This window comes from Phoenix dactylifera, unplaced genomic scaffold (genome assembly GCF_009389715.1).
Source record: "Phoenix dactylifera cultivar Barhee BC4 unplaced genomic scaffold, palm_55x_up_171113_PBpolish2nd_filt_p 001759F, whole genome shotgun sequence".
In the NCBI taxonomy this organism is placed as follows: Eukaryota; Viridiplantae; Streptophyta; class Magnoliopsida; order Arecales; family Arecaceae; genus Phoenix; species Phoenix dactylifera.
In genome coordinates this window covers 21419-41136 of record NW_024069057.1, presented here as the reverse complement: position 1 = coordinate 41136, position 19718 = coordinate 21419, and the positions used below count along the sequence as shown (strand labels likewise).

General features: G+C 40.7%; 1 protein-coding gene across 1 annotated transcript; it reads right to left on the bottom strand.

The window, feature by feature from the left end:
* Positions 1-3272: 3272 nt before the first annotated feature.
* LOC120109054 (cytochrome b-c1 complex subunit 7-2, mitochondrial-like) lies at positions 3273-19422 on the bottom strand. The gene is made up of 5 exons (XM_039122789.1): positions 19378-19422; positions 19022-19127; positions 6293-6450; positions 4787-4834; positions 3273-3600 (listed from the first exon to the last, which is right to left on the bottom strand). The coding sequence occupies exons 1-5, from the start codon at positions 19420-19422 to the stop codon at positions 3532-3534; spliced, it is 426 nt and encodes a 141-aa protein (XP_038978717.1). The 3' UTR covers positions 3273-3531.
* Positions 19423-19718: the final 296 nt, after the last annotated feature.

The following is a 19718-nucleotide window of genomic DNA, read 5'->3' as shown; positions in this document are numbered from 1 at the left end:
ATTGCCTTGATGAGGAGACCATTAGTCATGCTCTTCTTTGCTGCCCTCGAGTGACACTGGTGTGGAGGAGCGCGACACTATATGTACCGCGAGGTTGGGGATCGGCGGAGAATTTACTACATCATCCATAGGCATCCATGCAGAGACAGGTGATGGTGGAGTAGAGCATCACCTGTGCTTACCTGGCTTATCATATTTGGTTAGATAGGAATGGCCACATCTTTGAGGAGAGGAGGTTACCCCCGCGAGCTGTGGTGACAGAGCTATCCGTCATGCATTCGTGATCATCGACACTACTAGGGCGACTTCACTTGGGGGGACTAGGGACACCTGGGGTTTCCATATCGCTGTCATAGCACTCAAAGTCATTCTTGTCACTTGGGAACCCCCACCCCCTAGTCACCTCAAAGTAAACTTCGACGGTAGTGTGCTAGCAGGAAGAGATAGATGCGGGACGGGGTTCGTGATATGAGATCACAGTTGCCGCCTGATTGCTGTAGGAGGACGGCACATCTGTGGCACAACAGTCATAGGAGCGAAACTCAGGGCGACATGGGAGGGCATCATCTATACGAGGACTGTTCTAGAGGTTGGTAAGATCATCCTGGAAGAAGACTCTGTTATGGTGATCGACTGGATTCGGAATGCTGTGTGATAGGTTGACAGTCATCCTCTCCTTAGAGACCTATTTTACTACCTATGCATACTCTAATATCTAGAAGATAGCTTTTGCCTGTCTCAAGCTTTCTAGCCATGTTCTTACTCAGTGGAGTTCGTACATAAGGAATAATGATATTTCTAATTTGACATGGAGCAAATTCAAGAACCTAATCAAGAAGCAGCTCTACCCAATTGGTTATGAGAGGATCGGTGGATCAAGTGACAGTATCTATGGTAGAAGTATGATCAATTTGTCTAAGACGAAGGGTAACAAGTTGACCTAAAGCCATAGGGATTGAGGAGAAGAATTAACCTAAAGACGACAAGAAAGGTAACAAGTTTCAAAAAAAAGAAAAAACACTACAACAAAAATTATTGTTGACCGCAAATCGCTTGTGGCATTTCTTACTATATGCCATTAAAAATCTTTCTTTGTTGCACTATAGTATAAATGTCGCTGTTTTCCAATAAGTATTTGTTTTATTAGTGGTACTTTATTGTAAATACCATTATAATTTTGTATCTACAGTATATGATTTGAAGTGATGGAAACTAGAACTACTATTATGGTATTTAACTAATATGCCAAAAAATAATACCATAATTTGTGGGATTTTAGAAGATTGCCCTAAACCTTAAATTGCTAATTTTTATAGGGAGCCTCGGTTTGGTAACATGGAGGCCATCAAATATGTTATTGTACATATTATGGTAGTTATTCGAATCTCTCATGATTAAAAACTTTTGTAGTAAAAATATTTATAATAAATCAGCATGTCTTCTTGGTAATACTATATAAAGGTTACTGGTCCGATCGAGCTTGCATTGACATATTAAAAATAAAACTTATTTAAGGCAAATATATATATATATATATTAACATTTTTTCATCAAACTCATTATTACTTTTATTATAGCATTAATAAAAATAATCAAAAAATAACTATTCTTAAAGAGTTTGCAAAAAAATTATATATGAATATAGTGACACATAAAAGTTAAGTTTTAAATATTTTCAACAATAAAACTTCGAAAATACATGAAGAATAAAATATTCATTTTTTTATTTTCTAAAAAAGATAAGGATTTTTAAAAATAATGATTAAAATGTGAAATATTAAAATGTACATCAAATAATTATTTAATGATATGAATATATGTTAATAAGTTAAATGAATTGTTCTTATGTACTAAGAATACAAGTTGTAGCTCGGTGGATAAGAGCTTGCCATTTAACTAAGAAATCATTGGTTTGATTTTTTTCTTCGTTTGAATTCTGGTTTATACATTTATTTTTGAGAGTTTTTTTACTAGCATATATAAATTGCTAGGATCACAACTTTAAGGGCACTTACATATACCAATAAAATACAAATTTTTTATTGATATTGTTTTGAAAATGCCAACAATTAATTGTTGATACCATCTTAAGATGGTACATAAAAAAATACCACAAAAATGCCGATAAAGTATTGGCATCATTTTTATATTGGCAACTTTTTTTTTGCTTATGGTGGCACTTAAATATGCCGCTAGTAACAGTTTTTGTATAGTGAAGCGGCAGAAATCCAGATCAGTAAGAGGAGAAAAGTAGGAAGCATGTCAATACAACTTAGAAAAATTATTGTAGCCACTACAAACCTTCGTAGGTATATCAAGAAGTATTTATTGGAAGCTTTACCATAGTTGCAACCATAGAAGAAGAAGTCGTAGCACGATGAACCAAGGAAAAAAAAAAAAGAAAAAAAGGCAATCCTCAATGCTACAGAGATTGAATACCCGAGCCCAAACAAGCAAACTCAAAATTAAGCTTGATGGTGAAAAAATCCAAAATAGTAACTAAGGTGGACCTAGAAGCATGAGAAAAACTCTTTGCTTGAAGATCCAAGTAAAACAAAGCATCATTAAAGCTATTGTAGATCTTAGAGGCCAAGAAGACATTTTATCTTCAAAAATCTGGTTCAGAAGCTGAGGGTGCAAACTAAGTCCCATCCATATCCCTATCCTCTTGGTTGGATTCAGAAAGAAATTAAGTTAAAGATCAACAAACAATGTACCTTTACATTTACCATAACTAAAAAAATATATTAATTGTGAGAACCCTGCGAGCATATATTTAATACTACATAAATACTAAGAAATTCAAAAAATACTTTCTGACTAGCTATTTTTGGATGAGATTTTGAATTGTAGATAACTAACTAAACCAATTAAAGATCTATTTTACTACTTATATATACTCAAATATCTAGAAAATAGCTTTTGCTCGTCTCAAACTTTCTAGCCATGTTCTTGTCCGGTAGAGTCCGTACAGAAGGAATAATGATATCTCTAATTTGATATAGAGCAAATTCAAGAACCTAATCAAGAAGCAATTCTACCCATTTGGTTATGAGAGAATCGGTGGATCAAGTGACAGTATCTACGGTAGGAATATGATCAATTTGTTTGATTGTAAGCACTTCTTAAAATCCTCATCATCCCCTCGAGTTAGTCATGCAATAATAAATACTCATGGGGATCAGTTATGAGATTGTGCCATTTGATCAACAGATCCATCTTAAATAGGTAATTAACATGACATCACCACAGCCTGGGATTCAAACAATCTATTTATAACTAATAACAACTGCTTATTCTATATTACCCTTCAATAATCATGCAGTCTTCCCATAAGAGCCAGCTTTGCCAGACTGATATCTGAAAATGCTTGAGAATGCAGATTTCTGTGATGATTGCCAAAAACAAGCAAATAAAAGATAAAGCATCCTAAAAAGCAGATAACAAAAACCAAAAGCAGCATCCAATGTCACTGCTGCATTTTATTTTATTTGTTGCAATTTAAACAAAGGAGCATCCTTGCAAGATATCTCATAAAATGGTTCGCTGATAGAGAGGTAGAGCTCCCAATGCCTCTCGTTCTCCCCTCTCCTGTTTCACCTGCAACAAATAAAAGTGACCATTAGTAGCATAAACTTAAGCTGGAAAAAATAGTAGACTCAGTGGTTTAAAAAGTCATTCATCAGATACTCCATTTATATCAGTCAAATGCACCACATGCCAATTGCTAGAATTAAGTACCATAATCCAAAGGAAATTTGGTGATGTCCAGACTGTTACAATCAAATTCTGATGACAATTTCAGATATAATGCCATGTTGATCAAAGGTTGGGTCTTCATGATGTCACAAAAAAAAATAACAGTGATTCCAGTTGTTGAAGATGAAAAGACTAGTGTGAAGAAAGAGTGAATAGACTAGAGATGGGGGTGAAAGAGGTAGAAACCATTTGGTTCGTAGTTGGAAGAGAAAGGCTTTTCTTTGCCATGAATCCAGCATGTGCAAGCAAATGAAGGACTACCTAATGGATGCATGTGACTCCATCAGTTGGTGATGGAATGAGATTTAGTAATAGAAATGGATATTATATATATTTTTTTCGATTGCATTTCTTATTTCTTTCTCAAGAAGAGAGAGCAAGAAGCGCACATCACCAAATAGGGAATGCATTAAACTCATTTCTTTTTATCAGACTCAATGGAAAGGTCTGGTAGGCATACCTCAACCTGTGCACTGAATTTTAATAGTAGCGAAACCAAAGCACTTTGCTTACATGAAACACAGACTAATGCCAGTTTTGGGTGAATATATATATATATATATATATATATATACATATAATAAGCATAGAATATAGCTAGACATAGTTAATGCAGCATCTTATGCAATGTTTTCAGAAAAGGCGATACCAAATATAATAAGAATATAATCTATTTGTTGTTATATTAATATAATCAAATATAAAGAACATTAAGCACACCAAGTTTTCAAATTGACTGGCCATATGTTCATCTAGAAGGCTCAGCAAATTAAATGGATACGTCAATGCTAACAAACTTTCAAACAGCTCATCATTAGAATTAGAATTTACAGTAAAAATCTGTATAAACTACATAATGCAACTCCAATAAATAGGCAGAGAAGCAAAAAAGGTTGTCCACCTAGAAGGTTTGAAGAGGCCATTTGCAGAAGGATATCATCCACGTCACATAAACAAAAATTCCGAGTTACTGCCAGAAGCTGATTGAAAACAACTCGAGGTAAAATTTGCTCATAGAAACACTTACCAGAGCCAACATGTCTTTAAGATAGCTTCTAAATGGTGCCTGCAATGCCTGCAAAGACCGAAAAAGTGGTTGGTATTGGCGATTAAGATAGATGCGAAAGGCAAAACTTCATAACCAAACTGAAACAATATAAACATGGATTTTATTTCAATAAAAGTAATTGGTGCATAAAAAAAATAAGATCTTCATGGCTAAGGATCACTTGCAACAGTTATGTACTGCCAAACGAGAAGTATCCCAACCTATCAGCAGCACCACCTTGAAAGTATAGTTGATACATATGTAGGGAACAAAAAATGAGTCATAAAAGGCATGTAGTTATGGTTGTCTAGATACATATAGACATTATTACATGAGTTGAAAATTTCATAACAAACAAAATGATTTGATGCCCCACATTTGGATGTCCTATGCAAGTATTTTCCATATTCAAAAAAAATATATAGGGGCGGTATAGTCTACAAAAGCAGAAAAAAAAGGGTGGAGAACAAGAGCTGATTTACATATATTCTTTAAAATAACTTTTATGAATAAAGCCAGAACAGTTAGCCCATACAGAGAAATGCCATGCAGGCATATGTCTGGATCAAATGATTTCTCTACATGAACCTAAGTAAGACCATCTATACCTCATAATTATGTTCTTCATGTTTCCTATATAGTAAGTCTCTTAAAAAAGTGTTACTAAACAAATTGATTTAGGCTCTGTTTTGTGCCAAGAAAGTGAGAAAAGAAGATAAATCAGCAGGGGAAAAGAACAAGGCAAGAAAATGAAGTATTTTCTCCCATCTGATTAAATAAAAATTTTTAAAAAAAAGTTATTGAAAAGTGGTTAAGATATGTTTATCTTAAGCCGCTCACCTACATTTCACTTTCTCTCAAAATCACTACCTTCAAAACAAAAAATGTTTGCCATGTTTAGAGAATACCTGGCCCTATATTTTCTCTTTGATTTTCTCTTGAAAGAAGAGCTTCTCCCACCTCAAATCGAGTAAAAGTTTTTGGTGAAAAAAAAAATGGAGATGGAAAGGATGTTGAAAAATGAGTCATGTGAAACCAACAAAACTTTCATAAGTTCAAGCAGCTTCAGGCACTTGAAAGCACAAGCAAAACACAACACCACAGGACAGGTTAGCAAAAGCTGGTAAATGATTCACACCGTGTGTAACATCCTGAATTCTTGAGAATCTGACAATCTGATATCAACATCAACTTAACTAAAAGGATCTCAGAAAATAATAATTACTTCTGGGCACATTTTTTGTTTCCTCTGTTTCCTATACATCATTCAAAATCACCAAAAACCTATCTTCCGGATATCATAGCTCGTCTAAACTAAAGATGCATCGAATTCCAAAAGAACCCTTAACAAATCAATCATTTTATCAACGCATACCTTCATTAACACGAATCAAGAACCACATGACAGCTCTGTAAATCTTCTTCAGATTACTAATATAGAAAACGAGCAAAGGCAAAAAAGGGAACATCGAAAAATGCTCAGACCTGCAAGTCCTCGGGCAAATACTCGTGCTTCAGTGAGAGATCCATGGCGCGCTTAAGGCGCTGGTTCCTCGCGTCCGCCACCTCGCGCGGGAGCCGGGCCAGCGCCTCCTTGATGTCCAGATCGTACATAGGATCGTAGAGATCATCGTAACGCAACCCTAAATCGAGAGATAAACAAAATTTAAAAACACACACACACACACACAAAACAAAATAGAATCTGTTGCTAGAAACTGGACCCGGGGCGGCCGTCGGCTGAGGAGGAGGAGCTCCGGCGAACACTGGCGGGCGGCGATCCGTCGGCGAGCGGCGTCCTCCGTGGGGGGCCTGCAAAAAGCCGGTGGCCGGGGTTTCCGGCGCCGGCCCTCCGATGCTTAAGTCAGAGGGGAGCTTAATTTTGGAGAAGGAGAGAGGAGGAAGATATATTCTGCTGGGCTTTTTCTGAGTCCAACCCCCTGGAAAGGAGGGGTCCCCTTTTTATAGGGGGGTCGGATTACCTGTAATGTGATGGGGCGAGGTTGCTGTACGACTCAGCACGTCGCTTGAGTTGGTGCGCGACCAGTGAATTAATGCCTTTATGTTGGAGGCGAGGCCGGGATCAGAGAGTTGTCACGGCTGACCGAACGCTGCCGAGCTGATTTACCGTGGAGGACTGAAGATCCGTAGATAATAGGAGCCACGCGCATTAATTGTTGAGTGAGCCGGAGATATACATTAGTGAGCCGGAGATATACATTAATTGTTGAGTGAGTCGGGGGTTTGCAGAGATCATGCGCATTAAATGCTGGAGGCGGTGGCAGGGTATGGCCCCTGACCGGACTTCAGAAGGGTGCAACCGCGGTACGTGGGCGGCGAGGTCGGACTTCCGAGGTCAAGAGCCCTGAAGCTAGACGCTTGGTGGGGCGCCAGGTCGGGCGTATTAATTGTGGAGTAAGCCACCTAAGGCGTGATCCTGCGTCGGTCCGTAGGGGAAAGTACCCACAGTGGACAGTTGGTGGAGTCCGACTCCTAAGGTCGGGCGCTCTTCGGGTCGGGCATTCTGAAGTCGGGCATCAAGTTCGGCCGCCCGAGGTCGGCCGTCATCCGGTCCCGTACCGGCAAGGTCCTCATGTACTCGGGGGAACTTGCACTCCCTCAACAGAATCCATCAAATAAAGGGATCCACAATTCGGGATCAGAAACCCTAGAAGAGAAAGATGGAGATCCATAGTGTTGCCCAGATAGACAACCCAAGAGGGGGGGTGAATTGGGTTTTAGAATAATTTTGCAATTAAAACATTTGTGGATGACTAATTAATACTTTTGCAAGATGATTAATTAGTTGCTATGTGCTGTGAGTGAAATGAGAGTGAGAGAGAGAGACACAAGCAATCACAAACACAATGTTTATAGTGGTTCGGAGCTAACCCTTGCTCCTACGTCCACTCCCCAAGTCTCACTTGGGAATTCTCTATAACCCCTTGGATTACAGCCGGTTGTTTTACAAGCTCACAACCCAACTTGTTGTTTTATGAGCTCACAACGAACTCGGTCGGTTTTTCCAGGCTCACCGACTAGAACCACCCCGATTGTTTTTCCGGGATCACAATCGAACCCTTACACGTTGGTTTTACCCTCGGCTCACCAACCAACCTCTACACTCTTGATTCAATCCCCTGATTGAATCAAGCAAAGACAAGATGGAAAGAACAAGGACAAACAGAAAAACAGAGCTTCTAAAAAACAGATATACAGCAATATAAACTAGAGAGAAGTTAAGAGCCCTCAAACACGTTTGAGTTGGAGTAGAGTAGGGCTTCTTGAACTGTGAGTCTCCTCTTGAATGTCTGGTCGACTTGAAGGCAGGAGGAGACTTCTTTAAATGCTGGGAAGAGGTAGCTGGATGGAGTTAATGGCGCTCTTCCTTCTTTTCTGTTGAAAACCAGTTGGCAGAGATAGGATGCTTGATTTCTTTGAGTAGAATGGTGCTTCTCTGCCTTGCTACAGTCCTCTGTGGCTATTTAAGCCATCCCCCACGGAAACTAGCCGTTAGACACCTTTTTCTGCCCGTTCTGCACACTCTGCACATCCTGACAATATGTCCGTTGGGGTCGGAGTCGACTCGCGCGATCTGGAGTCGACTCGGCTGTAGCGGGAGTCGACTCATGCTTTTCTGGAGTCGGCTCGGCAACTGTTCCGGATTTGAATTAAAGTGACCTCCGCAACCGGGAGTCGACTCGACTTAACCCGGAGTCGACTCGCCAACTTCTGGAGCTGACTTGCCATTTTCGGAGTCGGCTCATCCCATGAAGTCCATGGAGCTAATTTTTCAACTTGGCCCACTCGAGTCGACTCGACAATCCTGGGAGTCGACTCGGCGCTCAGAGCCCGAACTCCCGATCTTCTGTCTTTTGGCTCGTCCAGTCTTGGAGTCGATTCGAACTGTTTCGGAGTCGACTCGGCTCTCAGTTTCTGAAACACAGCCTTCTGCCTTTTTGATGTAGCGCTGCCTTGGAGTCGACTCGAGCTGTCTGGGAGTCGACTCGTCTTCCAGAGACAATAATTCGGTCTTCTGTCTTTTTGGGGTCGCGCTGTCTCGGAGTCGACTTGCGCATTGCGGGAGTCGACTCGGATCTCAGAGTCCGAAAACTGCTCTCTGACTTTTGCCTTGTGTACCACTGAGAGTCGACCTGCCAACCATCGGAGTCGACTCGCGTTCCACAGGAGTCGACTCGAATCTCAGGGTCGAAAATCGCTCTCTGACTTTTCTGTCTGTAACTCCTTGGAGTCGACTCATACTACTCCGGAGTCGACTCGGTAATCATCGGAGTCGACTCGCGCACTTCAGGAGTCGACTCGCTGACAGGTTTTGAGTTGAGTCTTTCTGTTCGTCTGTCAGTTCTCAGTCGGAGTCGACTCGTAATGATCCGGAGTCGACTCGAGCCCGTGCCAGTGATTCTGATACGCTTGGAGTCGACTCGTAATATCCCGGAGTCGACTCGAGTCTCAGACTTTGGTTCAAACTGACTTCTTAACTTATCCAAAATATTTTGAACCAAGTCTAGAAACACTTAGACAAGATTTTTACTGAAACACTCAATTGAATTCATTAGTAAACAAAAGATATACTCAAATGCTTTGAGCTCATCAAAATCAAATAGGGTTTTAATCAATCACACCACAATCTCCTCCTTTTTGATGATGACAAAACATTGAGTATATGTAAAGTGAATTGCTCAATAAACAAGAAAATGAAATCTATAAATGAATTCAAGTGTCTGGTTTTTTAATTTATCCAAACTTGAAAGGTGTGAAACAATAAATTTTGGAGTTAAAGCTTCCCCTTTCATTTGGAATTATATAAGCCTTCATGTCATGCACTCAATTGTTTGGCTTATATATATTTAATGATTTGACTTTCTTAAAAATTCAGATTCTCCCCCTCAACATATGCATTCTACTTTGTTTTGATTCTCTGAATTTCCTTTTAATGCATTGAAGTTTTTGAACTGAAATTTTTGGTTTTTAGAGAAAAAATCTGTCAATTTGTTCTTGAGTAGGATTCAACTAATCTCCGAATATCCCTTGAATAGATTCTGGAGATTACTCCATTAGGAGCCCCAACAGAGAGATAATGAGCCTCGAGGTACCAAATCCACTAAGAACAAATTATGTTTTAATTTTTGATTTCTTTTATGTTGATTCCATTTACATATCTATTAAATATTTCTCCCCCTTTTTGTCATCGTATCAAAAAGGAAGTGAGTATAACACTCAATCATTTAGAGAGCAAATTGCACAAAATTGAAGAGAATATGTCTACTCATTGTATTGATGTGTATGTAAATATATTTGTGAATACAATAAGTAAAGCAAAAAGAATACATGTCAAAATACAAAAAGATATCTAAGGCTTCCTCGAGGAGGATGCGGCTCCTCGGGGCATGCGCTCTGCAAGTAGTGTGACTGCATTGGTGACGTGCTCGAGCTGTCGGATAATGGCCGAGGTGGCCCTGCTATGTGTCGTATCGAGCTCGGTCACCGACTGCTGAAGTGTGTCAAGCTTGGCGATGAGCACATTCGCCAAGCGCTCGGCCCCCTGGGTAGTGGTTCCCATGTCGTGTCGCATGTCATCGCGCATCTTCCGAGTGGTGCTCGTGACATCGCTCATACTGAAGAACTGGGCCTGAATCAAGCTCCTGACGTTGTAGATCTCTTCCCGCACATGGGCCGTCATCTCAGTCACGGCTGACAGGGAAGGGACCAACGCTGAAGAAGGTGCAGGAGAGGGAGCAGTCACTGTACCTCGGAGCTCCCTAAGCAGGTCGTCCCGGAGATCTCTAACTATCTCCTGCCGCAACTCCCGGAGCTGCTCAGGAGAGATCCGGACCTCCATGGGCTGAGTAGGTGGAGCTGAGGAGGAGGGTCCAGCAGAGGTGGTGGGAGCAGAGGTGGAGGGAAAGGTAGGATAGTCTGAGTCTGGGTCAGAACTGGGGGAATGTCTGGTGGTATGTGTGGAGGTGGATGATTTTCTAACCCAGGTTCCCTCGACCTTCCGAAACCCCATCCTGTGTAGGGTTCCCGAACGCATGCGATCTGTCCATCGCAATGCGCGAGAGGGTTCCCCCTCAGGAATGGGAATCTCGGCCTCCCTAAACAGAAGAGTGAACATCATGCCATAGGGGAGGGTGAGCCTAGGTCTATCTAGTGGCTCACATAGGTATCTATACATCATCTTGGGAAAGTTGATTGGGGTGTCCTGGAGGATGTAGAACATAAGAGCTAGGTCTCTCTCAGATACAAAATCGAAGCGGCCAGTCTTCGGGAAGAGGGACCTAGAGATGATACTCAAGAGGAGCCGCATCTCAACTGAAAGTGAGCTAGCGGACACCTCATCTAAGGGGGACCGAGGTGGATGTCCTAGAATGGCCGTAAGGGCCTCAGTCCTATCCTCGGGGTGTGTGGGAGCCACCCCTACTTGTGGAAGATGGAGGACCTGAGCAATGATATCCTCCGAAATGAACAATGGGACACCGGCTACCGTGCCCTCGATACCCCCATCGCCCCTATGTACAGTACCGTAGAACTCCCTAACTAGGCCAGGGTATGTGGGGAGATCTAGGGAACAAAAATACTCTAAGCCCTGGGCCCGCAGTCTCTCTCTTATAGTAAAGCCCTCCCGGGAGAGATAGTCGAAATCGACGTATCTCCCGGTGGAGACCGCCTTCCCGGCGCACGGCCTCGAGGGAACCTCCCTCGGCGGGGAACGAGCCGGAGGTTGTGGCCTCGCGGGATCGTTCCGAGCCTTGGAACGCCGCTCGGCACCGGTCGCGGGTTAGGGTCTCTTCCGAACAACGGCTTTATGAGGCATTTTGACCTAGGGAAGAGGAAGGAACCTAAAGAAGCGAGGAAGATGGACGGGAAAAACCTTAAGGTCGGCCGGAGACGCTCTAGGAGTCGGCTCTAGGGCTTGTGAACAGTGGCGGCGGTGAATAGAAGTGTTGAGTAAACGATGAAGTTAGGGTTAAAAAATCGGATCCTGACTGCAAGTCGACTCCTCTCAGTCGCGAGTCGACTCCAAAGTATGCGCGAGTCGACTCTCCTTATGCGCCTATTGACCTCGAGTCGACTCCCGACTGTATGCGAGTCGACTCCCCGTTACGAGCCGACTCTGAAACTTGCTCGAGTCGTCTCGAACTCTGGCACGCACCTAAAAATCATGCTATGTTCGTGCCGAATGAGGGAAAATCACTAAGTTATGATCTGATTTGATGATCATTGTAAAGAAACTCTAAATTAGCCACAATCTAATCATCAAAATCAATGAACTAGTGGAAAATACCACTAGGATGGATCAATCACTCCCAATCCCCTCCTAAGCACACTAAATCTCTCTTCACTTAAGGGTTTTGTAAAAATGTCAGCTAATTGATCATCAGTGCAAACAAATTGAAGTGTCACATCACCATTCAGTACATGATCTCTTATGAAGTGATGTCTTATCTCAATATGTTTAGTTCTTGAATGCTGAATTGAATTTTTAGTTAGGTTAATGGCACTTGTATTATCACAATTAATAGAAATTTTATCTTGTTTAATGCCATAGTCTTCCAATTGTTGTTTGATCCACAAGATTTGAGCACAACAACTCCCGGCTGCAACATATTCAGCTTCAGCAGTAGATAATGCAACCGAGTTTTGTTTCTTGCTAAACCATGAGATTAAGTTTTCTCCTAGGAATTGTCATGACCCGCTGGTGCTTTTTCTATCAAGTTTACATCCAGCAAAGTCTGAATCTGTGTATCCTATTAAGTTTAGGCTAGATTCTTTAGAATACCATAACCCTATATTCTTTGTTCCTATTAGGTATTTAAAGATTCTCTTGACTGCAATTAGATGAGATTCCTTAGGATTAGACTGATATCTAGCACTCATGCAAACACTAAACATGATATCAGGTCTACTTGCAGTAAGATACAATAAAGATCCTATCATACCTCTATATAGTTTCTGATCTACAGATTTACCTGATTCATCTTGGTCTAATTTGCATGATGAGCCCATGGGGGTGCTGATTGACTTGTTCCCCTCCATATCAAACTTCTTAAGCATCTCCTTGATGTATTTAGCTTGATTGATGAAGATGCCTTCTTCAAATTGTTTGATTTGAAGCCCGAGGAAATAATTCAGCTCTCCCATCATGCTCATTTCAAATTCACTCTGCATCAAGTCAGCAAATTCTTCGCAGAGGCGATTATTAGTAGCACCGAAAATAATATCATCAACATAAATCTGCACTAACAACATATCTTTGTTTTTCTTCTTTAGAAACAATGTTGTATCTACATTACCCCTAGAAAACTCATGTTCTAATAGGAATTTGCTAAGCCTCTCATACCATGCTCTAGGTGCTTGTTTCAAACCATAAAGTGCCTTGTTCAATTTATATACATGATTAGGGTATTGATGATTTTCAAAACCAGGAGGTTGTTCTACATATACCTCCTCATTAATTTATCCATTTAAGAATGCACTTTTTACATCCATTTGAAATAATTTGAAGTCCTTAGAGCATGCAAATGCTAGTAAAAGTCTAATTGCCTCAAGTCTAGCTACAGGAGCAAAGGTTTCATCAAAATCTATACCTTTTTCTTAATTATAACCCTTTGCTACTAGTCTAGCCTTATTCCTTATTACAATTCCATTTTCATCAAGTTTATTTTTATAAATCCATTTGGTACCTATAATTGAATATTCAGTAGGTCTTTCAACTAGATTCCATACTTTGTTTCTAGTAAATTGGTTTAATTCTTCTTGCATTGCATTTATCCAATTTACATCTTTTTCAGCTTCTTCTATGTGTTTGGGCTCAAAATGTGAAACGAAAGCTAGATGATTGTTTAAGTTCCTAAGAGATGCTCTAGTCCTAACAGGTTGAGATGGATCATCTAGAATTAATTTCTTAGGATGCCCGTGAGCAAACCTCCAAGCCTTAGTCAGCCCATGATCCATAATAGCCTCTTGGCTTGATGATGCATTTCCAATTAATTTTTGATTATCATCTTGTAATGTCATCTCATCTATCTTCTCTTCAAGAATTTCACCATCATCATCAAAATTAACTCTCTTGCTAGAAGAGATATCACTAAAATCATCAAAAATAACATGTATGGATTCTTCTATAACTAGGGTTCTTTTATTAAAGATTCTATAGGCTTTACTAGTTGTGGAGTACCCCAAGAATATACCCTCATCAGATTTAGAGTCAAATTTTCCTAGATTATCTTTCCCATTATTATGAACAAAACACCTACATCCAAAAATATGAAAATAGTTCACTTTTGGTTTTCTGTTTTTCCAAAGTTCATAAGGTGTTTTCTTTATGATGGGTCTTAATAAAACTCTATTTAATATATGACAAGAAGTATTGACGGCTTCTCCCCAAAAGTACTTAGGGAGGTTACTTTCACACAACATAGTTCTAGCCATTTCCTCTAGAGTTCTATTTTTCCTCTCCACAACTCCATTTTGTTGTGGTGTCCTAGGTACAGAAAAATTGTGTGTTATCCCCTTTTTACTACAAAACTCATCAAATAAATGATTTTCAATTTCGGTACCATGGTCACTTCTAATAGCTATTACTGAAGTATCTCTAGCATTTGTTACTTCTTTATGAAATTTTTTGAAAATTGAAAATGCTTGATCCTTATGGCCTAAGAACATGACCCAAGTATATCTAGAATAATCATCTACGATAACTAGACCATATTTATTTCCACCTAGACTTGTGGTTCTAGTTGGTCCGAATAGGTCCATGTGTAGTAGTTCTAGAGGTCTAGAGGTAGAGACACAATTTATAGATTTAAAGGAGTTCCTTGATTGTTTGCCAAATTGACATGCTTCACATATTTTATTCTTTTCAAACTTTAATTTTGGCAAACCTATCACAGAATCTCTTTTAACTAGTTTAGATATGGTGTCCATGCTTGCATGACCTAACTTACGGTGCCATAACCAACTAGCATCATTATCCTTAGTTTCATTAACAACTAAACATGGGTTGTGTTTGGCAAGATCCTCAAGGTCTACAACATACACATTTCCACGTCTTATTCCTTTAAAAACTAAACTATTGTCATTTGGGTTTGTTATGATGCATAGTGATGGTTTAAACATAACATTATAACCTCTATCACATAATTGACTAATGCTTAATAAATTATGCTTAAGACTATCAACATATCGAACATTATCAATAAAAGTTGAAGGGGTAATTTGTACTTTACCTATACCAATGATGTGACCTTGGTTATTGTCTCCAAAAGTCACAACACCTCCCTTCTTAGCTTCAAGGGTGAAGAATTGATCCTTGTCACCCGTCATGTGTCTTGAGCAGCCACTATCCAAGTACCAACAATTTTTGTCGACCTTGGCTGCAAGACACTCCTACACAAGCAAATCATATAATCTTAGGTACCCAAGTTTTCTTGGATCCTTCATGGTTAGTAATGTTGGTTCCTTTTGGAACCCAAACCCTCTTAATTTTTCTTTTAGTTTTCCCTTTTCTATAATTACACACATTTGCTTTATGTCCTAAAGTTTCACAACAAAAGCAGGTTATTTTCTTAGTTTTACTTTTCCCTGCTTTAACAAAGAAGTTACTATGAAGTTTTTGCTTATGTTTAGGTTTATACCCTAAACCCGCTCTATTGAATACCGCTCGTTGACTATTAAGTATCATATTCAATTTTTCAGAACTATATGTAAATTTTTCAACCAAGGGTTTGTATTTTTCAAGTTCTTTAGTTAGTATTTGTTTTTCTGCTTTTAGATCATTTAGTTCTTTTGTGAGACTCTCATTTATATGTTTATTGTTTTTGGGTTCTAATGTTTCTTTGTTCAACCTTTCATTTTCTTTAGTTAAGATATTATTCTTTTGTATCAAGATTTGGTTGCTTGTTTTAAGTTCTGCATTTTCTTTGATAAGAACATCTTTATCCTTAACTAATAAATCATACTTACGGAGATGAGTTTGGTTAGTTACTTTTAGTTCTTTGTTTTTAACGTTTATTGTTTTGTATTCATCCATTAATTCATTGAAAGCATCATATAATTCATCGAAAGTAAAATCTAAATGTGGTGCGGATGTTACCTCATTTTCATTGGCCATGAAGCAGAAATTGGCCTTTTCTCCTTGTTCCTCATCCGATGATGATGATGATGTGTCGGAGTCCGATAGGGTGGTGACAAGGACTTTCTTCTTCTTGTACTTGCTCCCCTTCTTCAGTAAAGGACACTCAGCTCTGATGTGTCCCGGCTTCTTGCACTCATAACATCCAATCCCCTCATTTTTTCTTTCCTTACCTTTATCCTTTCGATAGAAATTTGAGGGGCCTCTCCTTTGATGAAAGGACTTCTTTTGGTTGATGAATCTTCTGAACTTACGTACGAGAAGAGCCTCATCATCCTCTCCCTCGTGATCTTCTTCTTCACTGCTGCTACTGCAAGACAAGTCTTTGTTAGATGATGTAGATTTGAGAGCTATTACCTTTTTCTTATGGGAGGACTCTTCTTCGCTGTGTTGCTTCATTGTTAGCTCGTGCGTCATTAGGGATCCAAGAAGCTCCTCAAGTGGTAGCTTGTTCAAGTCCTTGGCTTCTTGGATTGCCGTCACCTTGGCTTCCCATGACCTTGGTAGACAGCGAAGAATCTTCCTGACAAGATCACTGTTAGTATAGTTTTTGCCAAGGCTTTTTAGGCCATTGACAATGTCAGTAAATCTAGTGAACATGCAAGTGATTGTTTCATTAGAATCCATCTTAAATAGTTCATACTTATGAACCAATATGTTTATTTTGGATTCTTTGACTTGATTCGTGCCCTCATGGGTCACTTCAAGTCTATCCCAAATCTCTTCTGCAGAATTGCAAGTAGAGACTCTGTTGAATTCATTCCTATCTAATGCATAGTAAAGCACATTCATTGCTTTGGAATTGAGTTGTGCCTTTCTCATGTCATGGTCATTCCAATCCTTTTCGAGTTTGGGTACAGTGACACCCTCTACATAGATGGATGGGATGTATGGTCTATTTACTATAATGGTCCACATCTCATAGTCTTGGGCTTGGATAAATATTCTCATCCTAGCCTTCCAATATGAGTAGTCGGATCCATTAAAGAATGGGGGTCTTTGGGTGGACTGACCCTCAATGTGGGAAGATCCAAATGGGGTTGTCATTTTGATCTTTTACTCTTGGGGTAGAAGAGTTTAGGCTCTGATACCACTTGTTGCCCAGATAGACAACCCAAGAGAGGGGGTGAATTGGGTTTTAAAATAATTTTGCAATTAAAACGTTTGTGGATGACTAATTAATACTTTTGCAAGATGATTAATTAGTTGCTATGTGCGGTGAGTGAAATGAGAGTGAGAGAGAGAGACACAAGCAATCACAAACACAATGTTTATAGTGGTTCGGAGCTAACCCTTGCTCCTACGTCCACTCCCCAAGTCTCACTTGGAAATTCACTATAACCCCTTGGATTACAGCCGGTTGTTTTACAAGCTCACAACCCAACTTGTTGCTTTACGAGCTCACAACGAACTCGGTCGGTTTTTCCAGGCTCACCGACTAGAACCACCCCGATTGTTTTCCCGGGATCACAATCGAACCCTTACACGTTGGTTTTACCCTCGGCTCACCAACCAACCTCTACACTCTTGATTCAATCCCCTGATTGAATCAAGCAAAGACAAGATGGAAAGAACAAGGACAAACAGAAAAACAGAGCTTCTAAAAAACAGATATACAGCAATATAAACTAGAGAGAAGTTAAGAGCCCTCAAACACATTTGAGTTGGAGTAGAGTAGGGCTTCTTGAATTGTGAGTCTCCTCTTGAATGTCTGGTCGACTTGAAGGCAGGAGGAGACTTCTTTAAATGCTGGAAAGAGGTAGCTGGATGGAGTTAATGGCGCTCTTCCTTCTTTTCTGTTGAAAACCAGTTGGCAGAGATAGGATGCTTGATTTCTTTGAGTGGAATGGTGCTTCTCTGCCTTGCTACAGTCCTCTGTGGCTATTTAAGCCATCCCCCACGGAAACTAGCCGTTAGACACCTTTTTCTGCCCGTTCTGCACACTCTGCACATCCTGACAATATGTCCGTTGGGGTCGGAGTCGACTCGCGCGATCTGGAGTCGACTCGGCTGTAGCGGGAGTCGACTCATGCTTTTCTGGAGTCGGCTCGGCAACTGTTCCGGATTTGAATTAAAGTGACCTCCGCGACTGGGAGTCGACTCGACTTAACCCGGAGTCGACTCGCCAACTTCTGGAGCTGACTTGCCATTTTCGGAGTCGGCTCATCCCATGAAGTCCATGGAGCTAATTTTTCAACTTGGCCCACTCGAGTCGACTCGACAATCCTAGGAGTCGACTCGGCGCTCAGAGCCCGAACTCCCGATCTTCTGTCTTTTGGTTCGTCCAGTCTTGGAGTCGACTCGAACTGTTCCGGAGTCGACTCGGCTCTCAGTTTCCGAAACACAGCCTTCTGCCTTTTTGATGTAGCGCTGCCTTGGAGTCGACTCGAGCTGTCTGGGAGTCGACTCGGCTCCCAGAGACAATAATTCGGTCTTCTGTCTTTTTGGGGTCGCGCTGTCTCGGAGTCGACTCGCGCATTGCGGGAGTCGACTCGGATCTCAGAGTCTGAAAACTGCTCTCTAACTTTTGCCTTGTGTACCACTGAGAGTCGACCTGCCAACCATCGGAGTCGACTCGCGTTCCACAGGAGTCGACTCGAATCTCAGGGTCGAAAATCGCTCTCTGACTTTTCTGTCTGTAACTCCTTGGAGTCGACTCATACTACTCCGGAGTCGACTCGGTAATCATCGGAGTCGACTCGCGCACTTCAGGAGTCGACTCGCTGACAGGTTTTGAGTTGAGTCTTTCTGTTCGTCTGTCAGTTCTCAGTCGGAGTCGACTCATAATGATCCGGAGTCGACTCGAGCCCGTGCCAGTGATTCTGATACGCTTGGAGTCGACTCGTAATATCCCGGAGTCGACTCGAGTCTCAGACTTTGGTTCAAACTGACTTCTTAACTTATCCAAAATATCTTGAACTAAGTCTAGAAACACTTAGACAAGATTTTCACTGAAACACTCAATTGAATTCATTAGTAAACAAAAGATATACTCAAATGCTTTGAGCTCATCAAAATCAAATAGGGTTTTAATCAATCACTCCACACATAGGGACTACCGTATTTCTTGAAGCGCTTGGAGAGGGCCTTGTAGTGCTGGGCGGCGAGCCAGTTGCGGCAGGGGTTGAGGAAAAAAGATTGCAACCCCGACGACGACGACGATTCCTACAGCATTTCGCCTCGCCTGGAATCGCCATTTATCAATTGATTCGTTGGTTTTCGATCCATCCGCCACTGGAATGCGAAGCGCGAGCTTACGGGCTTCACTGAGTCCCGGCCAGGGCTCAATCTTCGAAGATTGAGTCCTGCTAGGTCTATAGGACGAGGGTGGCAATGGATTGGACCAGGTCAACTTTGAATTATAGACATAAGATTCTGATCTATATGTGACATGATGCTATATTGGATCAGGAACCCTGGAGTCATATTCATCTCCAAGGCAACATTTCTCACCTGACATCCCTTTGACTTGTGATTTGATATATTTTATAAAGCCCAGTCCATGATGGACCTAATCTTATGTGCTTAATTTATCATTTTGTAATTCTCAGTTATTTGAATGAATGAGGTTTAAGTTACACTTGATGTAACTCCAGTAGAATTATACTTCTTTTCGGATTGGATGATAGGATCCCATATCAATGATCCGAGCTGCTGGATATGATCCACCACCTACTACTTACATAATAAAAATTATGTGATTCGAAGTTCCTTATTCGATGTATCCAATAATCAATTAATTCATGTTATTTAAAG

What these genes read in the sequence shown, in the direction of transcription:
- LOC120109054 (XM_039122789.1), bottom strand. Translation starts at nt 19,422, where the DNA reads ATGTCAGGTGAGAAATGTTGCCTTGGAGATGAATATGACTCCAGG. An exon ending in CAAGCGCTTCAAGAAATACG is followed by an intron (nt 6,451 to 19,021) that starts GTAGTCCCTATG and finishes CTCTCGATTTAG; the next exon opens with GGTTGCGTTACGATGATCTC. An exon ending in ATTTGCCCGAGGACTTGCAG is followed by an intron (nt 4,835 to 6,292) that starts GTCTGAGCATTT and finishes CGGTCTTTGCAG; the next exon opens with GCATTGCAGGCACCATTTAG.